Source organism: Plutella xylostella, chromosome 21 (genome assembly GCF_932276165.1).
Source record: "Plutella xylostella chromosome 21, ilPluXylo3.1, whole genome shotgun sequence".
In the NCBI taxonomy this organism is placed as follows: domain Eukaryota; kingdom Metazoa; phylum Arthropoda; class Insecta; order Lepidoptera; family Plutellidae; genus Plutella; species Plutella xylostella.
In genome coordinates, this window is record NC_064001.1 from 5,287,614 (window position 1) to 5,313,280 (window position 25,667).

General features: G+C 37.7%; 1 protein-coding gene across 1 annotated transcript in view; it reads right to left on the bottom strand.

Annotated features, from left to right (window-relative positions):
- Positions 1-2,071: 2,071 nt before the first annotated feature.
- The window catches only part of LOC105396496, a 168,993-nt gene continuing 145,397 nt past the window's right edge, over positions 2,072-25,667 (bottom strand). The window contains exons 3-8 of the mRNA XM_038115768.2: positions 23,161-23,256; positions 9,174-9,603; positions 5,393-7,456; positions 4,752-4,893; positions 4,525-4,641; positions 2,072-4,407 (exon numbers count right to left, since the gene is read on the bottom strand). Coding sequence (XP_037971696.2) covers positions 4,221-4,407; positions 4,525-4,641; positions 4,752-4,893; positions 5,393-7,456; positions 9,174-9,603; positions 23,161-23,256 — 3,036 coding nt within the window. The 3' untranslated portion in view covers positions 2,072-4,220. The remainder of the gene's footprint in view (positions 4,408-4,524; positions 4,642-4,751; positions 4,894-5,392; positions 7,457-9,173; positions 9,604-23,160; positions 23,257-25,667) is intronic.

The following is a 25,667-nucleotide window of genomic DNA, read 5'->3' on the forward strand; positions in this document are numbered from 1 at the left end:
GTTTTTACACCGAGATAACACTCGCACAATCACATCAACACTGTAACTTAATTTTCCCGTATTAATTTAATTTTTATTAATTTTTATTTATTAATTTAATTAACTCGCAATTTTAAGTATTTTTAGCCCTTTTGCAAAATTGTCGGCGGAGCAACCGTTCGCCTGACAATCCAGCGAACGTTCACTGACAGTCATTAGAATAGGGAGCACTATAATATTTTAGTATTAAACTTATAACTACGAATGAAGAATCATAATTATAAATATGTCAAGAGCTAACTAACATAAATTATCCTAAATCCTCGATTTTTATTGCAAAGACGTGTGTAATATAATCCTACATCACAATGTATGTGTCGCAGGCAACTGGTTTAATCTCCTGTTTAATTGAACCACTAGCCCGTTCATTGGATGGCGCTGTTCAGTTGTATGACTAGGCCGAATGTTGATTGTAAAAACGTCACAAAACGTCCAACTAGTTAGCTGACTTAAAATCAGTCAGGTGGTGAATAAAACAAATATGGCGTCTAACAGCTAACAGCTGACACAAAAAGCACCTATATTGTTAGTTTTTTGCAAATAAATTAGCTTTAAAGTGCGTTATTTGTGTTAAAATAGTGTGCCAACATGGATTTATCTATTATTACGCCGCGGGCGCATAGTTTCAAAGAAAAAAAGTGGCGAAACTGGATAATTATGAACAACAATATGAAGGAACGTTCATTGTTATTGTTTAGTTAATTTGTGAGATAAGAGCTTTGTAACATAGTCTTTTTGTTGACTCTTGTCTGGTGATGTTCACCCTAACCAGACATTACAAAGTTGCTATACTATATCCCATTCAACGACTTCGCTGAATGACATCTTGACGATCAGTCAAGACGTCGAACGTTACAATCAACGACTTGACGAGTTGTCCTTTAGTCATACAACTGAATAGCGCCATCCAATGAACGGGCTAGTGGTTCAATCAAACAGGAGATTAAACCAGTTGCCTGCGACATATGTACCTCAACAATCGCGCTATAAAAAAAATCTAAGGTTCGGACTTGCCTATTGTTGGAGAGTGACATTTACAAATGGAATCGTCCTTTTTCTTTACCCTAATGCCCTTTGAAATTCAGGATCTCCTATGACTTTCAGATCTGATGAAGATAAAAAGTGTTTCAGATATATTTATCATGTTACTTTTATATATTACTTACATATATTAATTATTTATACCTATTATTTTCCATTTGAATTAAGTTGCAATATGTACGGTTTATTTTTATTAGTGGGTACTTACTTAACTAGGTGCACCGTCCTGTAATTTCTTTACTTTTGCTCTGAAAACTGAAACTGACGGTTGCCTGTAAGAGATCGTTCTTAGCGATAAGGGTAAGGGCGCCTATTGTTCATTGTGTCTAGTATATATATATATATATACTTAAGGTTTTGTTTTCAGTTTTATTGTTTTGGTGACCAATAAAGATATATTATTTATATTCTATGGCTACACGCCATCTTTTATTTGTTGTTAATAACACAGAAGGCGAGCCACGTCCAATTTGAATCTTATTTCCCAAGGATCGGTTGTTCTCCAGCCAGGCTTAGCTAATCCTTGTTTTAGTTTAAAAATATAACACAGATGTCGCTTTTTGAGACAAAGTGGTGCCATCTAGTCAAACTGAGACAAACTGTTTGCCTATAGCTCTGATCAAATATTTTTGCCAGAAATTATAAGTGGTGTCTCTTTTTCATATAATTTACTGTTAGAAAAGTTCCTTACTGTATAATTTCTGTCTAATTTATCTATTCGACTGGTTTAAGCCATAAGGCATCCATTTTAACCTCTATTACTTATACATTTTAATATGATTTCACAAAGGTTTCCATAATCAAAAAGCTGCATTCTTATTATTATCTCTCCAAGACTTACCTAGGTAAGTAAGTATCTAAAATATTATAGGGGATGTAAGATAAGAGGTTTTCACATTAGTATAAATGAAAGGTACAAGTTTTTTTTATGGAATTTATTTGTCAATTTCAAACTACACCTTGAGAATTAAACTTCATTAAAACTACGATAAGCTGTTATTTACCTATATAATTTATTTGATCCGAGCCTAAACTTTTTGAAAAACATTTTGACACATCCAATTTTTTTCATCAATCGTGGTTTTTTCACTGTTATCTACTGTCCATTATGCATCCACTATATATAAGTACTTAGTATTTAAAAAATGTTACATCTACATTAAAAATTAGTTGCATGCTTGCTCAAGCTGCGGCGCGGTGGTCTAGTCTTGCGTAGATACATAATAGTCATTATTATGTCTCGCTTACATTCAATCAATTTCACTCATCCCCATACAATTCTACATTTTAAAGTAACCTTAGCTATAATTCTGGATATGAAAACTAGGCAAGACATACTAGACTCGAAAGCCAGTAAAAAATGGCCATTGACCAAAAATCTATTTCAAATTCAGAATTGTATCTAGATTTCTACAAAAATGTAACAAAATTATAACGTAATTTAACAACAATGTTTTCAAAATCAGGTACAAATCGAAATTAAGTCTACGGTAACTGAAACAATATCCAGAGGAAGATGAGATCGTCAAGTAAATGGCATCCCACTTATAAATAAATAATAATGGCTGAATATATTGAATCAATACAATAAGCATGGTTAATATCATCACAACTTAGGTTACACACAACATATTTTGGCTCTATGTGTAATGGTATATGGGTATAAAATATAATCACAGAAATTGATAATAATTTGTAAGCATACAGAAACTGTTATGTTTATTCATCCATAATATTTAAAATAGGTTCTTATATTAAAGATTATGATTTCGATGCAGTCAGTCAACACAAATCAAAGGAATTCTGAACTCTGAATAAAAAAACAAATTAAAATAGATTCACAAAAATCTATTAGAATCGAAAGTAAAGGGCCCCTTGTTTAATTGATTATTACAATATCACCTAATTCTAATGTATTAACATAAAATATAAATAAGTTCGTGTGAACGTTTACATAACATGTGCATTTACTTCTTCTATCATTTTAAAGTACAAAATTTATGTGCCGTAAACCTAACATTGGCAACTTGTTTTAAACCGCTACGTTGTAATACTTCTTCATCGTTTTACTGTTTAACTACTAATACACCTCGCGTGTTGTACAAATCGATATTATTTTCATGACCCACATGTGGATGAGTCATGGAATCTATTTTATTTGCTCCACAATCATCCTTGTTCATCAAGACTTACGGTTTATTTTCACCCAATACCTGCACTATCTAAGTTGTTCGTGTTTACTTCATATTTGAACACCTTGCTATTTTTCGTTTCATTATTTTTAACCTTGTTCAGTGTCATTTGTTTTACACTGTGAAGAACTTTCCTTCTGAGTCATGGATTGTGTTTTAACGAGTGTTAAATATATACTGATTAGGCCATTAAATAATTTACATTATGAAGATATGTTATGAAATAATTAATGTTTTGATTACAGCGATAATATTGCGGTCAGAGGGTCATGGTACAAAACTATACATCTTTTGGTTGACGTCAATGATTTATTATCATATTTATGTCAACTCTAAGATTTGCTACTCGGTAAAAAACACACTAAAGTTAAGGCTACCTTATTCAGAGGTATCGAAATTACAGTACTCAGAAACATTATAACTAAGTTACTAAGTTGGTGTCACTGAATATTGCATTTCCATACTTTTTCTTTAATGACATGTATAATACGAACCATCATACAACGCATACCATACGTAAATATAGCAATTACAAATAATATTTATCGATTACTGTTGCATATTATGCGAATAAATAATATAGAATATTATACTTTAACATACAAACGTATTGTGGTTTGCGACTAGTTTTACTGCACTGCAGTGGATTTGGATGCTCTCCGGTCTTGGTTATATAAATTAATATACAAAAAAGCATTAAAGTGCTAAATATTGTAAGCATAATGCTAAAATTCTTTGGTATTTTTCACTGGTCTCACTAATTCTAAACAAATACAACAATAATGCGCGTATTCATTACTCTTGTGCTTCATCGGCGATCAGAACGAAACCCTACAAATAACTTAAACATTCATGTTCTAATGCCCTGTTCTGTCCTTCTATATACAAGCATCTGGACTCTAGATTCTTGGTGCTTGCTGCTTTGTGTCTCTCAAATGCACGTAATGTTCATAGCAGGACAGCTGGCAATGGCGTGGACAGGGCCATGTGTTCAGCGCCTCTGACTGGAAGTCTCTGGGCCGTGACGTAGTGTCTCATGAGAGTGGGCACGTTGGGAAAGGCGGTGGAAGCGCCTCCCAGAGTGAACCCCTCGGCACCTCGGCAGATACGCATGTGCATGAATCCTCGGGTGGATCTGGTAAAAGAAAAATCCTTGTTAATTTTTGTCTTTTTTCATCAACAGTTATAAAGGACTTGAGAGCACTAATAAAATGGGGAAACGGTTTAATTAAAAATGGAGAGGAGAACTTACTTCAAGCTCAGGGAATAGTCGTGCTTAGACTCGCTATTCCGGACCAAGAACGCCCCTTCTTCAGCTGTTTTTAGAAGATGCTCGGCTTCCACTCGCGACAGAGTACCGTGGTACCATCTGTAGACAAAACAATACATTAATTATAAACCAACCTAAATCAAAATACAAAAGTAATAAAACGACAAAAGCTCAAGTAATTAAATAACAAAAAAATCTATCTATCTTACCCTTGTCTATCAATCGGAAGTGAGGCATCGATCAAATCACGGGGAGGAGCAATGGATCGCAAATTTAATTGCAATCCCTTTGAGCTCCCCGAACCACTGCTGCTATCAAAGTCCAAAGACAGTTTTGGTCGACTTTTGGTTCCTGTGGAAAGATAAAAAACATATCCTTGGTAAGTACATACTAAATAAACAAATCAAACCTAATCTTATTGCTCTATTAGGTTCAAGATAAACTGCCAACTCAAATTAAACGTCAAAGGGCATAAGAACCCGCACACGCAACAAGAGCTAACAGATACAAATTGCCCAGAACATGTACAGGAAAACTTTCCCTGAAAAAGCACTCAAGCAAATTAAATATTGGGGGGGCGTCGGACTGAATAAAGCTTTCGCAAACCGAAGTCATATGTCTTAATCGGTATAATGTGGTGGTCGATCCGAGTTTCGCAACCCAAAGTGATAGACACGACAGACCCTCTTTTGATCGATTCTTAAGCCCTTTTTACGTAAAATATGGAAGATACTTATACATATAGGTACGTTGGGAAAGTCTTAACAAATTACTTTTAAGTGAAAAGTCCTTACTGGGGAAAATCTATGAATCATATTTCACAGAGATAAATATTCATAAATATACCAACCTTGATTGAGATCTTGAACGCTTTGACTTGAAGAAGCATTAGAGATGCCACCTCCGAAATCATTAGTCAAATTCAGTGACTGTCCCCTTAGTTTCCGTCTAAGTTTAGGCATATCAAAAGGCAATGAACGTAGGTCCGCCTCAGCTTCTGCCGCTCTTCGCCTTCTTAACTTTGGCATATCAAAAGGTAAGTCATCCAAATCTTTATCTTTATCAGTGTGGTCCTCTTCAGTGTTACTATTTTTAAAATTAATAAAAGCATTCCTGGAATCTACACCTTCTCTTGAATGTATAGAGATGCCACTATCTGAACCCTGTATTTCTGCGTCGCCTATTGTTGAATGTCTAAACGTAAGATTTAATAGATTACTATTATGTGCTCGACGTTTAGGTTTGGCTACAATTTCAACGGAAGTCTGTATTGTTTTGTTTCCAGTTTCATTGTCTTCAGGAGAAACTTTTTGTGAGTTATTATTCCTGTTATTATCTGATGTTTCCGACGCGGGTTCTTGTGACGATTTATCAGATATTGGACTTAAGATATGTAGTTTCGTTTGATGGTGACCAAATCCCGACAATTGCATATGGTGGGATTTCGGGAAATGAACATTGCCTGAATCTGAACTATGAGAACTAAGTGATGAAGAACGGCGGCTTTCCGAGCTGGTACTACTTCTGTCTCCCTCGCTCGTACTACTTCTAAGTGATTCCATACTTCCGCCGCTACTACTCGTCGCCATACTTTCTGTGCTAGAATACTTTCGACGTGGACGAGTAATTCCGGGCCTGGCCTTAAACTCCATTAGAGGACCGACCCCCTTTGGCCCTTTGTACCGATTCAATTCTGGAGTGTCAGAATCGGATGTGGGTCGGCCCTTAATCTCTAAAAAAATATTGTCTTTTGATTGTCCTCTATCGTCTTCTTCATCCCGAGACTCGCGACTTGAGTCCCTTAATCTTTGGCCGGCATCATTATCTGTGGAAGCTTTGAGATCAGCCATGCTGGCATCACTGCTTGTAGGTGTTTCACGCGCTCTTAGAGATTTCACTGGCAGTCTTAGGTCTTTCAGGCGAGGGTGAGAAGGATGCGACTGAGGAAGATTTGGAGCACTTTTTATGCTATTCATGGCGGATCCATCTTTACTGCATTGTTGAAATTTTGTTGGTAATGGAGCTGTTGATGGTGGAGATGGGGTGTAACCGCGGAGTGGTAATTGAGAAGTTGAGGCGACATGTTCGCCTTCATCAATGTGTACTTTTTCCAACTCCTCTGACAGTGCAGATGCATTGCTTTCATTCTCTCTTTTCTGGCGAATTGTAGGAATCTTAGATCGTCGAACACTATCGGTTTTCATTGTAACCTTACGGTAGCCATCACTGCCTTTTTGTTTACTGCGCTCAACAGCTTCAAATGCAGAGGACGCTGAAGAAATAACTTTTCTGTCCTCAGCTTGTAAAAGTGCCGGATGATTACTGACGCGATCGAAGTCATCCAAATCGTCGTCGGAGCGGGCGATTTTGCAATCGAATGCTGTCTCGTAAATCTGTCGGGTGGTCATTTCTTGCGGCCAGCGGGGCAGCGGCGCCGGGACGTAGAAGACGCTGCGCGACGGGTGGCGCTCCTCTACATCGTCGGGCGCGGCGCACACGCAGCCGGCCGCGTCGCGCGCGCGGCGCCTCGGCGGCATCCACGCGGACGAGCCGGACGAAGAAGACGACCGATCTAGCTCACGGAACCCATCCTCGGCGACCGAGAACCGCTTCGGCAGATTGGGGCGAGCGGCCACGTGCGGGGCGTCGAGGCTGGCGGACTTGCGGTACCGCGGCCCGCGGGCGGAGGACGTGGAGGTCGCCGTCGGGGCTGACGGAGTGGGCTGCGGCTGAGTCTTGAACAAGTCCCCGTAGTAGTAAGGACTAGGGTTCCGCCGAGGAGCGTTGGCGTATCTGGGGTCAGAGCGACCGCTGTCCGGTGAGTGGAGGGACGGAGCGGTGGCAAATGGATCAAATTCACCGAACTCGTCTTCCTCTTCTTCTGATGATGTAGTCTGATCTTCAGATGATGATTCTAAAACAAAAAAAAGTTGTGTTACAGAAATGTTTCTGCCATATAAAGCTAAGCGTTTTGCTAAGGGTCATCGACAGATAAACTAGGGGCTGGTAATGAGCGAGGTACAAAATGTACGACTGCACTTTTATGTCGCCGTCTCAAGTAGCATCGTTAAAATAGCAGCGGAAATCTTTTGTTTCTGAATGAATATCTTAAAGTTTATCATTTTTCCTAAGTAAATAGTTTAGCACTTATGTATGTTAGTATTTTTTTACTACTTAATGCGTTAAGCTTACGATTTTTAACCATATAACGTAATTGTCATTTATTTTTATAATTATTTCTTTATTTATTAATGATAATTATTAGTTACATAATATACTAGTTATCCATAAAACATATTTTTCTATTTTATACCTACCTATTTTCCATTAAAAAAATACACTCAACTCCGAAGACATAAAATGCACATACCAAAATCTACTTCAGTCGGTCTGAAGGACTATTACCACGGAGGCATAGTTAATGAATGTATTAAAGACCCCTGGGGTTGTGCACGCAAAGCTAATGTTATTTCAAAGGCACAAAAATACCCTAATGAGAGTTCCTTGCTCTAACAACAAAGAAATGCTTCTGAATGCGTACTGCACACAAAAGTCGGGCTTTCAACCATGACTTGGAATTAAAAAGTCCTTAGCCACGCGCGAACATAGCTGAACTTTGCATTTTAAAGTCTTGTTCATTATAAAAAGTACAGGAAACAATAGTTTTGCTAATGGCTTATTTTGGAATTGTTCACTGTCTTTGGTAAAAAAAATATTGCAGTGGCTTGTAGAGTTGAATCCGTATTATCCAAGTATAATCGAATCCAAATTGCTCGTGTGCCAAACTTTGCCGTTGCCGATCCCGATTCCACCCGACAAATGGCATGTCCTTTCCAAGTGTCTTTTGGTGACAAAACGGCGGGCAAAAAGTAGGTAAATTGTCTATTAGCGACATGAGGGGGTGCCAAATGACGTCATCATGGCCCGTAATTGCCTTTACGCATCAATGACCAAACTCCCCGCGATTCGAAATTCGTTAAATTGTTGCGATTAACGTGTTAAATGTCTTTGAGGGTGTTGGGACTGATTATTTTGGGACATACAATTTGGTTTCTAGTAATCTCTTTTGCATAATATGTATGTTTCTCAGTAATTTAATTTTCTTACATTATGCATCTATAATGAAAATAAACGAGTAGTATTATTGTGAATTAACAGAAAAGTTCCCATTGAAAGGATTTCATTCATTAGAGACCGAGCTAGACATTTTTGCAGCAGTCTAGACCGACGACAAACGACAAAAGGGCTGATTAAAACTTACAATTGTTACCTTCAATAGTGCACCAGCCTGTATTAATTCCGGACCGACCGCAGGATTATAGAGTTGAATACAGTCTGGATGACAGACTGCTGAAAAAATATTAATCTATCCAAACGAGGTTTCACTAGATGTTTCTTAAAACTTCAATATGTATGTACCTATTTCAAAGTTGGTGAATTACTCGTAATTTAAATAGAAACAAGGCACGCAAATCGATTGGCACACAAGAAGTTTAAATTACTTATACTTATATACTACCTAGCTCTACTGCCCCAATTTGCTGTTGTTATAGATAGGCTGTTGGATATCGACTCACCTATTCTGCTTTATAAACTAAAGGGTATGTTGAAAATAATATTAAGGTACTTACCAGATTCGTAATATGGTTGAGATCGATGGCGACTGGCCCTCTCGTGTCTCGGAGGAGCGGAGGGCGCGGGCTCCGGGGGCGATTCAACAGACGCCTCGGGGGCACTATCGGGGCTGCGTCTGGACACACTCGGGGCCGACAAGTCAAAATCAGTCCTCCTCGCAGACTCGTAGTCCGCGCGTCTTCTAGCAGACTCTGCGTCAAACTCCGCTCTTCTCCCCGAATCGCCGTCGAACTCTGACCGCTCGTAGTATTTGCGGTTGGTCTCGTAGTCGTACGGGCGTCTACGGGAGTCGTAGTCTGTTCTCCTGGTGTCGTACCGCCATCTGGCCGAGTCCGGGGAGCGCCGGGTGTCGCGGGAACGCCGGGAGCCCTGCGGTGACCGGCGCGCTGTGTCGCGTGGCGTGCAGTACGCCTCTATGAATTCAACCTGCAATTGAAAAGAAAACGCACTATTATTTATGTTTGAAATGTCAACACATAGTCATACAATCGTACAATGGATCTTGTATGGGATCTCAGATATGGAGTTACGATGGCATTCCTAGTGACTATTAGTCGAAACTGACCCCTTCCATCATGAAGGTCGATTATGTGGCAGAGTAAAGTGGTAATAAAATGCAGCGGCCACATATCCCGGGCTCGAAACGGGCGGTTAGCTGCGACATCTCCCCTCTCCGGCGTCATTACCACGACCCGCTTCTGTTTATGGGGACGGAAATAAAGAATATTATGAGATATTGTCCCGGCATCGGTGATACGATGAGGTGATAACATTTTGGAGGCGTCCGCTCTCGATGGCACACATGAAAACAAATTGTTATGGCATGACGCGTCTCTAGAAAGCGATGGTATGTTTTTGGGTCAGATACTTAGATCAGACATGAATAAAAAGTTTTGCTATAGCATATTATGCCTATATTTCAACCAGATATAAATATATCTACTATGTATCGGCCTTCAAAAGAGTGAGCGGAACAAAAAAGTTGGTCATAAAATTGAATTAGATAAACATCCGTGCAGTTGGATAAAAACAGTTCTAGCTATTTGTTTATGTTTAGGTGCGTACTACAATTTACTTTTCGGATTTGTTTAATCCAGATGATATCTTCACCGTAGGGCTTTTTCGGGTCATTAGATCCCGTGATGAGGTTCCGCTCTAGCCTGCGGACATGAGGGTTGCCGCTCGCTCTCATTAAGGGTTAAGTACTCCGACAACTCAAGATATTCGTCCTGAACAGTTGTTTACTTAAACGTATGAATTTTGTCAAGTACTGCGATAAGAGACTTCAGTTAAAGGTTTTTATTTATGAAGCGGAAGAGTTTGGAGCATTTTTATTGCTGTTCACATCCGTGTTTAAGAAATTATTCAGACGATAAAACCGGTTGTTGTAAAAAACTTGAATTGTAAAATTGTTGAATTTTTTGTACACCTGTTTTAGGTGGTTGGTGTATTAGTCATCATTATTAAATTTTTACCAGGCCGTATAATTTTCACTCCTGGAAATAAGGAGCAATACAAAACTCTGTCCTCGGCCTTCCTCGTGCATAAAATGTGCGTATTTACGATCTACACTGATATTATACAATTTTATTATAGAGGAAATAATATATTTGTACTTTTGGATTTTGAGGGATCTGATCCTTTACGGGGAATCATAAGGCGAAGCCTGCGCGCAACAGCTACTAACAAATGTATTCACAACAAAATCAAATAAAGATAAGTTGGGCCCTCGTAAAACTCTTATTGCACGAATCGTAATAAGTAGGTAGATATATAAAGAGACTTTAGCCCTGGGGGCACAACTCTTTATTCAAACTTCTCCGACAAGAAATAGAAGGGTTCGCCTCATCTGGCGCATTGTTTGGCTGCTCCTTGCTATGCATGGAAATTTATTTACATTATTAAACGAAGGCCGAGTAACCCTCGTTTTGATTTGCGACGTCAACACAGATTTTTCGTCGTTTCCATTTGCATATTATGCAAAATGCATAATTAGAGACGATTCATTTGTCAGGGCAGCAAAGACTTTTGTAGTAATATAGGTATCCAATATATTTAATTACAGCATTGATTAAGGCACATTAAATTTTAAATAAAAATCATAGCGATATCTCGTATTAATGTGAAAAGTGCCTTTAAACCTATAGAAAATAATGAAAACGAAAGCAAAGTTCTGAAGTACTTTTTATGTTCAAGACGGCTTTTCAAATGCTCTGTGCACATGTAGGTATTTACTGCACCCTTTACTCTATTTACCGATTCAAATCAATGCCGCTATTGAAACGCATGAGATTCCATGAAAGGGTTCAAATTGAATTCAGTTCAACACACATGCTCGCTCCTGTCCGATGCCCATTCATCAATTGTAACGCATTATGGGGGAATAGTAGTCAACAAGCCATTTCCTCATATAGTACTTACATAAAGAGACCCTTAGTACATGTTCTGCAATGCCATTTAAACTCTATTAATTACTAGTTCTCCGTAAACATCGAGTATAATGTATGCTTTTGTATTTCATTCAGAACACAATATTTACTTGCAATAAGCCTATTATCTATGTTGAAGGTTCTTATTTGATCAGCGGTAATTTATCGAGATTCTACTAGCAACAACATGTCATCTTAATGCATATTGCTTATCTGATTTATTTCTTACAAAACGAGAGCGCCACTGTTAGCGAGTTGAGTCACGATGTCTTTTATCAAAAGGGCAAGGTTCACCGCAACACAGATCATTAACGGAAATGAATCCATCAAAAATGGTTTGAATGTACTTATACGGGAAAAGGGAAGTAAGGTATTCACAAAGCGAGATAAAGAAAAACAATGGAGCCAAGACGACTACCTTGGGGAACACATCCTGAATCACAATACAAAAGTAACACAAGGCATTCACTTTGTGGTGTTCATTGTGGTTTGTAAGTAGACATGTAACACTAGTAGTCCATCTTAATGGGATGAATAAGCGTATTGGTATTTAAGAATCGAGGATACGTGATATGCTTAAGAATGCATAAGTTTATTGTACTTGCGTAGTCTTCCATCAGATTGTGACTCACTCCGGCCTTTTAAAGTCCTTAGCGACGGCATTATACTGTGCTTAAACGTTTAAAATTTTGGGAGATAAGCGTGCTTCTTATCAGATAACTTTAAAAGATGCCACCAAAGATGCTTGGGATTATTTTGTAAAGAATGCGTTCAGAGCAAAAACTGTATACGGAGATGCTGAGAGAAGGACGTAATATTTCCGGGGTGAATAAAACTATTTATGAGTAAGCTTGCCGGCGGCATGGAGGATATAGGACACGCAGACTGCCGGCTGGCGATGAATCACCCTGGCCAGCGTATAAATATCGGAGACACACCTCCTGGGAGCACGACCGAAATAGAATATTGCTACTGTCATGCTTGGAGTATTTGCATAAGTGTGAAAAATGCAAGAGTAAATATCACACTGAGTCAGCAGTAACGATAGCATTTTTATCAATATATTTAACTCATTAGTGATGGTACGTAATCTAAACTGAGTAATTATCTTTAGTTGATTGAGACTAGATAGATAAATGCCTATGTACCCAAAATTAATTGTTTTATTTAATTAATAAAAACTTAAATAAACGTGATATTCAAGGATATCAAGTGACTCAGAAAGCTTTGTAGCCATTATACCTACATTTAAGATCTCTTCAAATAAAAAATACAAGTGCGACGCAAGAATTTCCCACTGTAAACAAACGCCTATAAGCGTAAAAAATATTAAGAAGGAAGGCGAATAAAGTGTGATGATTTGTTGTTATGACGTTAGAGAAGCGGGGGTTCCTACGTATGAGGCATGTGTAGATTTGCGTTTGATGTTCGACGGTAGAGGCCAGCAAAAAACGAAGTAATTGGTTCCTCGAATCCAAATAGAGAAGTGCAATACAATCATACTGAGATTCGTTAGTCCCACCATAATTGGCGCGGTCATTCTGCTGCAGCCACAGCTCGACTGGTCACGTTCGACAAACCGACGGCCGCAAACAAGTTCCGAATTAAACAGATTGTCTACTTTTATTCGTTACACTTTCATAGCCGAGCAAGAACGTGCTTTTCAATTATTCTGAACTCTTTCGTTTTGAGCTCTGTCTGTGCCTTCCATATTGTTTATTGAATCCGGGGCTTCTGATTTCATTTTGCGCAAGTAATGATTGAATGTCAAATAAATCTGGGAAAGGAAATCAAAATCTTATCAGCATAGTTATAGTAGATATAGAATGAGCTATAGATTTGTGCGATTTTTTACTTGCGACAATGGACAAGAAGAGTGTGAGACTATGTAGAAGGTCGTTGCCCATTTCTGTAATAAATTACTTCCGGTGCTCTTGCTGAGACTAGAGGTTCACAAATTGTTGGAAATTACAAAACAAGTGGAAGAAATAAGCTTAATTACTATGTTGCCGGTCCCATCGCTCAGAGGGTCGAAGGGTTTCTACAAGAGACCCTCACACAGTCTCCTAAGGACGCGCAATTATGGAAGAACGTTTTCAACACTTCCTAAGATCTTTTAACGATGCAATTCAAAATTTAAATAATAATAACATCGTATTTAAATGATGCTCGCAGTCATTTGTTTACGTCCTCAGATTGGGATGCGTAATCTTGGGTAGGTCTCGTCTTTGTCCCATTGCTCTGAATGAACAATCAAAAGTTCTTTTTGCATCCCAGTGTTTAAACCAAAAGAAAATATTAGGGATCGTCAGTTTTTTGTTTGAATACTATTGGGCGCTATGGACAATGCAATACTTGAAGCAGGATGGATTCACATAGATAAAAACTTTTGTCTTACGAATCAAAACTTCGTTGAGTTGTACCTTTTTGGCTTAGTACCCAGACTCAGGTCCAATAATGATTACCGAAGCTGTCTTGTCCATATCTTTATTATCTAGGTAATCTTTTATTAGGTTGGTACCTAGGTAATTCTAAAATCGTCATTTACTATTGAGAGATACGTGGAAGGTAATGGTTAGGGCATGCCTTGCACTAAATATTTAAACAAAATTCAATCTATAGCTGTCCTGCTCCATCAGTATAGATTTGATTTCGTTTAAATTATTGGTGCAAGTCACCCTTAGTGTGATAAATTTGCATGATAGTGAAGTGATTTGGCCATTTTATAGTTTTCATTAAGTAGTAAGTTTCTAAATCATCATATTTCTAGTGATTTAAATGTTATCTGAAAGACTAGTCCAATATTTTCATCTCACCTTGAGATAAGATAAGAAATATTATGTACTGTGCAAACGTTTCTAAATATTATTCCATCTCCACATTTTATGGATTCGAATGTAATTTCACGGGGTTTTGCGTGTACCGAGGAATCGCTGTTTCCAAAGAGGGAAAAAGTACCTATTCACTCTGCAAACTTTGCTTTCTGAACTTGTAACTGAGTTAAATCAGCCCCAGGGTTGGAAAGAGATCGTTCAATATCATAGTTTAGGTACTCAATTCGATTTCAATCAGTTGGTTTTAGTTTTCTTTTAATAGGTGTCTCCATTTCATTGTTATTCTGGCTTCCATCTGGTTCAAACAGCTAATTACCTATGTTAGAATCATGGCTGGTACCAGTTCCACCATTTCATTATCAGCATAATTAATTAACTGTATTGATTTTAGGTGATAGAGACTTCGTTACTAGTCCTTGCTAGTATTTGTTATGATTGTGACATAGTACCTATACTTACCTACTCAATTGCGTTGTATGCTACTTAAGCTAATCATGAACATCATGAACTGATCAGAAACCATTGCTAAATGTAGATCTGTCACGCGTCCTCGTCCTTCCTCATCCATCTATTCAAGCTTACTACCTCAGTTTGATTGAAATTCTTTATAAACAGAATCTACCAGGTATTTTGGTCAAAAGATAGGGAACTTACCACTTGTACTACTAAAATCCACTGCGCCAGCTGTTTGATTTTCGATATGAGCTTCTTGTTCGTAGGCATGGTTGCAACAGTCCTCAAATCAACTATAAATATGTAAGGAATTCACAAATAGCACGGCACGATCACCAACTCTATCGACCGTTTCACTTGTGACACGCACACACACAAACTATAAAACTAGAATAACGCTTTCACACAAACTTGCTTGTCCAACACTAAATTGTTCTTAACTTGTAACACTACTTTTGTGTTGCCAATTGATTGTCTTTAGCTAGGCGTTATGCAGTAAAATCTGCTTTAAAACGCCTAGAATGGCTCTTTTGCTTCACGAGTCTGACTGTAGACTGACAACACAGCAACACAACTCAAACACTATACGCGAATGTGTAAAACGGTGACTCATCGCCCCGCATACTGTTTACCGAGGCTTGAGGCTGAGTCATCGCGGCCGCGCCAGCCCGCGCCAGCGCTCGAGCGCCACAAATACAGAGGCCGTCTAATAATACTAAACAGGCGCATGGAATTGTGCAGCGCTTTTGAGCTTTGTAATAGGAAACCGACTCCATTAATACCTCCTTTCCGCACGTGTTGTTGCCGCTGCCGGTTTAAACTAAGCTTTAGGTAACCGAAATAGAGTTCAATGCTGTATCGATCAAACAGGAGGTTGGTAACGAAACGTAAAGTCGACTCTATATTACGTTGTTGGTTACGTGCGGCGACTAGGTCGAACGCGGCTTAGTTGAGGTCGTTTGCATGATAGATATTTGTAGTTATATTAATGTGGGCTATATCTACACAGTAACGTAAAAATAGGCTGGAGTGACTAATACTGCGGTAAATTATTTTAGGTCTGTGAAAGTTGATTACATTTGTAAGCAGTTTAGCGTATTTTATTTTTAGACCGTTTGATGTGTGCGTTGAAAGCAACGCAACAGAGAGTTCCCCTAGCGAATCCGCGCAGCTGTCGCGTGCACGAAAATAATGCTCACACCTCTCACAAAAGTCACAAATATAAGTTTGTCCACATGTCTCTGAATCACCAGAGCTCCGGCAGACATCCTTCCGCTAATAATACCCACGCGCGCAGCCGCCGCCGGGCTGACTACGGGGAAACTATACTATTTGAGGCGCTCAAAGGAAGCTTTGATGATGAACGTATAGCTTAGAAATGCGGAAAGGTACATCCATTAAAAATATATTTAATGCTATACTCAATTACAGACAATGTAGAGCCGTGCGTCGTCATCGTCGCGTCTTTGAAACGTCTTTGATAAACCATCCTACGAGTGAGTTGCCTATACCAAAGAGGATTTGCTCGCATGTCCCTTGTGCCCTTCCACTAGCACTCGGGAATACTTACTCCAGGCCAACCAGAATGCCATTAAGTTGCTCTTTTAGTTCTGGAAAATTTTAGCCAGGTTTTATAAGAATAAAAAGGTAAACATGTTATTTAATTTACGTTTTGTTCTTCTAAGAAACACTAGAGCTTGACAAGCTTTTAACATCCCGGTGACAAACCCTAGTCTGATTTAGGTAACTATATAACTAAAATTTTATAAAAGAAATTGCAACATACTTATTTTCGTTTTAGGATTATGTAGGTACCTATATGTACGGTCAGGTGCAAAGAAACCTGACCCCCCTCTCATACTAACAATGCTTCTGAGGGGGGTCAGGTTTATCTGCACCTTGCTGTACCTAACTATGTTTATTCGGTTACACGCATATATCTAATTTTATGGTTAAATTAATGCAAACAGAGCTCAATTAAAAATCACATGTGAATATGAGTACCACATTAGTATTGTTTCACTACTTTTAAGTCCCATTTTTGTAACTGTGTTTTGTAAGTATACAATAAAGTGTTTATAAATATAAATAAATAAATGAGTGCGTCAATTAATAAAAAAAACTCATCATTTTTTACAGGGGGCTCACTAAATTTTTCTTCTACTTTCTATCGATCTTAACGCATAAACATAAGAGTTGAGTTTGCATTTTATTCATGTTAAGTTGATCCACCACAGTTGTGATTCCGATAGGATGAGAGACTTATGAGATCACTGTCTACAAATTTCCGTCACACCTTTTTCCATTCAGCGGATGCTAATTTAAACAAACCACTTGGTCATGATACACACGATGACATCAGATTAACCAGAGTTCTCCAAACACAATGGAATTCTTTGAAAGTTTAAATTGTGCGTAGAAAAGCTTTTTCTAAATCGTATCAGTTCTTATTGCCGCCATTGAGGTACTTTAGAAATAGGTAAACATAACCATAATACAATCCTTACTAATCCTTACTAATATTATAAATGCGAAAGTAACTGTGTCTGTCTGTCTGTCTGTCTGTCTGTCTGTCTGTTACTCTTTCACGCCAAAACTACTGAACGGATTTGAATGAAATTTGGTATACATACGGTTTAGACCCTGGGAAAGAACATAGGCTACTTTTTATCCCGGAATTCCCACGGGAAAACTTTTTAAGGCGAAGCGAAGCGCGCGGGAACAGCTAGTACTGAATAAAAAGGGCCATCGAACAAGCCAGTAATGCATTAATTAAAAAAGATGATCCATATTCTCTGCATTGTGTAAACAATGTGCAATGTGCAATTGTGCATAGCATGTGTGTTAGAAGCAATATAAATTAGGTACTTATTATAGTTTATGGTAGACAATCGGGAAAACATTGTATTAATGATTGACTGTTACCTATGACTGTTACGTTCGATTATGACATATTACAACTTTTTATAAGTAGGTACCTACTTATGTCAAAACAATAACAAACAAATTGCTTGTAAAGTATTGTAAGTAAGCTAGCTTACTAGTGTTATTAAAACTATCCGTTAAATTTTCTTCTGGAATTTCTATGAATGAGCATTTTGGAGTAGTCTGCTTTCTCACGGAGATACCACCTCATTATAATGTAATAAATATAAAATGATGTCAATGCTAGAGGTATGAATAAGAGGCTAACAATCAATGAACTAAGTTAGCAGAGGTGAATACACTGAGTCTTAGTCATAGGTATATGTGAGAGATTCTAACTGTAAATAGATAATACCTATAGTGTTTGCTTTCCTTACAAGTGTATAGCACTCGTACTTACAATAACGCTCTTTTAGAAATTATCTTATAGCCCTTATAAGGGTCTCATAAAAGTTAACGCAACGAAATGACAGCTGTCGTGCAATATGCACATTTTTATGCAACGATATAGACTCATGGTAAGCGCAGAAGAGCTTCGAAACTTTTCTGTAAGCTAGAGTGAACCTTCAGGGATACGAAGAATACGATATAAGAGAGCTTTAATGAAATCTGTGGGATTCGCTGCCAGTCGGTGGTCATCACAGCAGTTCTCAGAAATATAGTTTTTGCAAAGATGGGGTGACCCTTAAGTGTCTTAATATCGTCAATCTACAAAAGCATAAACTTAAGCTCATATTTCACAATAGTCGGTTAAATCTAAAAAAATTCTTGACAGATGTGTCAAAAGTCAACCATTCATACCTGGTTATGCTCTAACCGGCAATGGAGAAATTGGCACTAAGTCTACCTGTGTTTTGAAGAGAACGATTAATATTTACTATTTAAACCATTCTTATTTACACTAAGCATATGTATACATAATATTTATGTAGTAGGTAACTTAGTCACCATCATCCTGAATGCACATAAACAGTTTGTTTAAGACGACAAACAAGTGCTTAAAGAGTAATGAACTGATTCTAATTAACAACTTAAGTATAATTGCTCAGATGTTAGTAAGGCCTATGACTCATACCTATGTATGTAGGTGTAGCGAAGTTTTTTATGCAGTTTTGTAATACAATGACAATGATAACATTGTTTGAAGTCGTGCTAAGCTGGTTTTGGTAGTGTTATGTAAACAATAGTGTTTCCTTCTTAGTAAGGTACTTGTATTTTTGTTTGTATTAGTTATAATAGAAGTAGGTAGTATTTACCTTCTAGGTACTATTCATGAATAGCTCATCTTTTTCAGGTAAAAACAAACTAAACACGGTGGAAAATTATCAGTGATCAATACGGAGGTCGTACTAAATAATTACTTGCATGTGTTAATAGAACGTAATCCTTATATAAATAAAACATAAATTATTTAAAGACTTCAGTCTCAATAAGATTAAGTAGGTATATTTTATACTAACCAATTTTATTTTATTTTTACGATTCACCTACATACTGTAGTGCGTGAGTGAGTCAGCCGACCCTCTATCTTTTTGATAGTGGTACTTGCAGGTCACATGTGTCATTTCTACCTTATCAAGAGTACCCACTTGTTTTAAATGAGTCACTTTTTACACACTGCAGGTGCGTTATACAGCGTGCTTCTTTTGGTCACATAAATGCGTAAAGGGCCAATAAAATGTAAGTACGATATTATAAACATGGCAAACAACATACCTGAGGGCCTAGTGCGAGTTATTATCACCGTTCGAGCTGTGTAAAATAAACGCGATTTCGTATGATGCAGTGGCAGTACAGGCAAGGTGGCGCTGGTTACACAGCACGCGGGCCCTTTATCGACGTCGATAAATTAGTTTAATGCGCGTTCCTCCAATCACAGCACCGCATTTATGGCGAATCGCAATACAGTCACGTTTATCTACGCACTATAGAAATCCATGTTTACTTTTCACTACTTGTACGGTTTAAATGAAACTCGAAAGAAAAGTCAATGACCTGGCTAGTATAAAATGAAATCGTACTTATTGCACATGCCCATAGATTAAAATGGTGGGTGCGGTGGGCAGGATTGAGACAATTGGTAAGTAATTGGTGAAAGCGGTGATGACTAAGATTGGAGCCAAGTACAGTAGAGGATACCTCTTACGGCGCCGGATTATCGTACTTATGCATGAGTTGCAGAAAGCTCATTTAAGAACATTAAGTTAAGGTCGCCATTAAATATATGTCTGTCTCTTTCTGTCCGTATACTGTCAAATCAAGGCAGCAATAGATTTAATACGCATACTATTAGTGCCCCTAAAAGCTCACCATAGTTCAAACAAATAAATAATCTATGTTCCTGATGTAGGCTTTTAGGTAGGTATTATCTGTCCTGATGATCATAAATCATCAGACATCTTCACAAGAGTCACAATCAATCGTATATTTTTCGTATATAAATAATCATTTATTTCTGACAATACGATGGTTACCGTTGCAAAGACATATATGTTATTTATTAAACTTGTCTTGTCCGAAAGAATGTTTCTTCACGGCGATGGACGAAATCGAGAATTATAGACAAACTAGCTGTTCCCGCGCGCTTCGCTTCGCCTTAATAAGTTTTCCCGTGGGAATTCCGGGATAAAAAGTAGCCTATGTTCTTTCCCAGGGTCTAGACCATATGTATACCAAATTTCATTCAAATGAAATCATATAAATGAATAAAAAATAACAGACTTTTAGGCAGGTCAATTCCAACTCCTCATATTCCCCATGTCATGCGCATTCCAAAAATCTCTTTCTGTATTTCATTTCATTCACTTATTTATTTATTTGAGAAGAAATTATTAAGGCCTACTTAATGCATGTATTATAATGAACATTTTGTAATAATAAAATATGGTAAGTATAATATTTATTATGTCACATTAATTATAATATCATCAATACTAAAAACAGATACCCGATTAAACGGGTTACCACAATGTGGTTAACTCACACAGACGGAGTTACGTGTGATGCGAACAACGATATTTAATACGAACTAAATGGAGTGTCACTGCAAAAGAAACGTCTCGACAAAATAACACCCTTCTTCTACCACTGAGCCCTTCGTATTTCATTGGTACAATGATTGTCATTGTTTAAACTTAAAACTGTTCGGAAGCAAACCAAATGCAGAATGTTTTAAGCTTTGTGATTGTATGTGATTCACCATCTTGTGTGTATATTGTTAATCTAAGGCTGCTAACCATACTGTTGGTCATACATTATGCAAGGCGCGTCAGTATGGAAAATCTGCGATCCTGACCTTGTACCGACAGAATGTGAATCACGAGCATGCGTATGGATTCTCTCTGATGTCATGATGGCGCATAGATATTATTATTATGAAGAAAGAAAGTATGCATAAATACTTTCTTTTTGAACCGCTGACGGAAACGGGCGGTGTTATAAGTCTAATTGTTTGTGTATCTATCAGTGATAGCATAGCTCCCAAACAACTGAATCGATTTTTGTTTTATTTTGTAGCGTTATAGGGAATGTTATCCCGGATTGAGCTACATTAGGTAACAAAATTCCACTCATTACTTAATCAAAATCAGATTCACAAATTGTTATATTATTATTGCTTCCTAGCATTCCATAATTAAGATTTAATTAGCATTACGTGTCATAAAAATGGCCGTTATGAAAACACTGACTCCATTCTAGTCAGTGCTAGTCTAAACAATGTCAAGATTTCAAGAATATGACACACCTCTGGCCATAGCGGGCCTATTGTTCTTAGTAATGACGTGTCAGTTACTACTATACAGGGTGTCGGTGTCCATGTCCAGAGATTCCACATGAAGGTGAAGTACATGTGGCATTGCCGTGGACACTAGACTGTCGTACATTTTCGCATTAATTGTCCCGGGGTGATACATGTAAGTCCAAGTATAGGGATAATATAATTTATATTATACGAGTAAAGGTGACCTGAAAGATATAAGTATGATATTTGTATGAAAGATATAATTTAAACAAATCTCTGCCATAGTCAGGAATCGAATACAAGACACCGGCATCAGTCTTTGTCTAATGATGCTGTATTCTCAACTAATGTATTTAGGGTTATTATTCTTAATTCAGTGTAGGACTTAGAGGTGCCATAGGAGGCTAAAGATACCCCCATAGCGACACGGACTAGCAACAAGTTAAGTAGGTGTTTTATTGTTGGCAGTCATAGAACAACGCGGGCTCGGGTTGTATGGAGTAAACTGTGTTTATTGATTTTTATGACAGCCTACCGTACTTGACATTACTCAATTCTAATCTTATCGCTGTTTAATTTTGGATACATGAACATAATCCCTGTATCTAATCAGATTGTTTTATCTCTTAGATAATAATTTTGTGTTGGTGTGTGTATCGTATTGTTTATATGATTCAACTCAAGTACCCACGGAAGAAAAGTGAGTAGGTACTTACATACAGCATAGAGTGCCATAGAGTATAGTCAGCTTCAGGTAAATAGCTATTCACTTTCGTACCATGTGACGCTACATCTTGTTGACATGTTGTTTATCAAAGTTCGACATGGTAAAAGTATACAGCTACTTATGAAGGTAACCATACCTATTATTGGGCATAGGCTTTCTCCAACAGAATATTATTAGCTTTCCATCTGGATTTTCGATACACATATTATTATCAGATAATTTATTGCATGGAACTAAACCAAGCGTTCTTAAACAAACATGTGGAGAACCGAACCCGGACCTTTATCCAACAGTTTAACCGCTGCATGACCCGGCCGTCCAATGAACACAATGTATGTAGCATCATGAGCATGACTCATTCAGAACAACTTAAAGGCGGGTGTGTGACTGAATGACCGGAGCTTTACAATCAAGTTGATTGAACTAATTGAATGACTCATATCACCTTAAGCGAGCCCTTAGTGTCACGTGTTAGGTAGTTCATAATATGTTACTGTAAAGGAAATGTTTATGTTCGGCTGAAGATAATGTGCATGAGCTGTACCAGATAGTATGTTACTTATATTTTTTCCGAAACTGTGCAAATGAGCGCAGGAAAAAAAACCTTACCGTTTGTTAGACCAACTAGGCATATAGTTTTAACATTAGGGCTGTCAACCAGGGAGTGAACGATGCTTGTTTCTTCATAATTTTACAGCTGTCAAGATAGTAATCCCCAGGGATGACAAAACCTACTTTCATGCCTGTTTCCAGGCAATTCAAACCTATTTTCAGAGCACCAATGATGAAAATGTAATTTATCACTCACAAATCATTCTTTACCATCACTAAATCAAATTAGATAAGTAAGTACCCAGCTACTACATTACTAACCTTAGGAGCGGATATCTCATGGAAGGAGCTGGGGCGCGGCGCCGGCCCCGCCGACACGCAGTCCACCGGCACGCTGTAGTCCGCACACAGGGCAGCCTGGAACCAATATACATACATAAATACGATAAAGATAAAAAATCAATACTCTTTAAAATCAATTCTCTTCCAGACAATACATAGTTAGGATATTTTATAACATACGTGTTAATAAAAGAGAACAAATTTCAGATTTACGGTAGTCACGGTAGGTGGGTCACTGTAGGGAATCTAAATGGTTTTCTGAGCATAACTTTAAGGACAGATCTTTGAGCTCTTTCTGCGGTAATTAGGGAAGATTTTCCTGCCCCAGCCCAGACTGTGTTGCAATATGTGATTAATTGTAACACAAACTGACAGTTACACCGAAATAACCTATTTTCCTCCCTATAAACTTAACTACAAGTAGCGTCTACTGTTCGCAAATTGATATTGCAACAACACTGCTCAACCAGCCCTGTTAGGGGTGGCCAACCCTTCACCTCGGAGGGCACAGACGGGGGCGGAATGTTACTGATCAGACCAATTCATTTACAAGAACGTCCAGTTTCCAATCAAAGAAAAACAAACGATGAAATTCTAGCCAAATAGCGCCCCAAACCAATAAATGCTAACATATCGGACCCTCGCTCATTTGCAAGGAGTTTAAATTAATTGGGCGCAATTATCTTTTTGTTTTGGCCCCAAATGAAACGGTCTTGCACATTAATTATATCGCTGTAAATGGTGCCAAGTTTCGCCGTTTAAAGTATTACGATATATTTGTTCGGCTTTTGCTCGGTTTTAATATAAAACGGAGGCGATTTATCACAAAGGAAAAGTTGGTGAATAGTTGCAATGTTATAAACAAGACGATAAAACGTCGGGCGGCTGAAGTTGTGGCTCTTGTGGAAAACCTTCATCAGTGTAACAATAACAACTTGTTACAAACTTATCAAAATATCCAACAGTGGTTTTGCGAGCATTTGCCTCCTCCTTTCGCAAAAAATGGGAATGATAAAACAGAACTAACATGTAATAAGATATAAGTGATACCTACTATCTCTAGATCTTTAAATGCCTTGAATTCATGTAAATCGAGGCAGGTAAATCTATTTTTAAAATTTATTGTATAAATAGATTATACAAGGTGATTACTCTTACCAATCACTCTGTATATATGTTATACTGGGTGTGGGATGCATCCTCGGTTATTAAGTTATGCAGACAGTATGTGGTCTGATAGCGTTAAACACATTATTAAATTCCAAGCGTTTAACACGACAGACATTAAAGGGATGAACATTTCTTAAACTCGTCTAGATCCGTTACTATATTTATTATTAATTAAAGTTAATAATTTCTTAATTAAAACAAAAACTGGTGGTGTACCTACCTACCTATATCAGTATCAACCGATCAACTTTTGTAGAAAATGACAAAATATAACGAAATAGAGATAAGTTTTAATTAATTAAAGTTAGCGAATAAGTCTACATCATCGTCATTGCCGAGGCCGTTTCTCCATACATTTATGAAAATCTCTTTAGTCCGATACGTATTACGATACCGATAGGTGGACGCTTACCTTCATAGGCATGTGCAGCGATCACAGGATTCGATACTATTTTTTCGAATCAACACAAACATATGGAAAAAACAAATGTTACTTTTGGAACTGACAAATTTGCCTTACATTTTGACAGTGACAGTTGATGATACCGTTCTTTTTCCATTTGTTTGTGTAGTTCGAAAATAGTATCGAATCCTGTGATCGCGTCTATGTTATGTAGGTACTTATAACCATACCTACCTATATTATATTGATATACATAGGTATCATCGGTTGTCTGAGTATTTCATGCATGTCACTTACGCTTCTATGAATATGTAATACCTTAGCTCAATACAAGCAGATTAACACTGTCGGTGTTATTGTATAACCATTAACAAGGGTAAGTGAAATCCGTTACCTATACATAATTACATACATAGGTACTAGGTGCATATTACGTACATGGATTTGCGGCACAGATGTGGTCGAGTGATATTTATGGATTTGTACCTATAACATCTAGCCTACATAACTTACAATACAATATCGAACCTCCGACTAAATAGTGTCATAACTCAAAAAAAAAAGAAAAAACATTTATATTTTCACTATTATTTTACTGTTTTATATATTTTATAATTACAAACAAAAGCTCTGAGATAAACTTAAACAGTTATCTAATTCAATTTAACGAACCGATCCCAACCAGATACCGACCAAAGGGCGAGTCGGTAAAGTTTTAAAATAAAATTAACGATAACAAAAGCACTTGACTTCGGTGAGGCAGTAATAATTGTTTTATCTTTTTGCGCGTCCCTTCTGCAACCGTGAAGATGACAAAAGTTCCCAATTCAATCTGCCTGTGATTGTTCACGACGGTTACTCTAGCTAGACAAAAAAACGAAAGAACGAAAACTGGTATGCAATCGGTACGCAC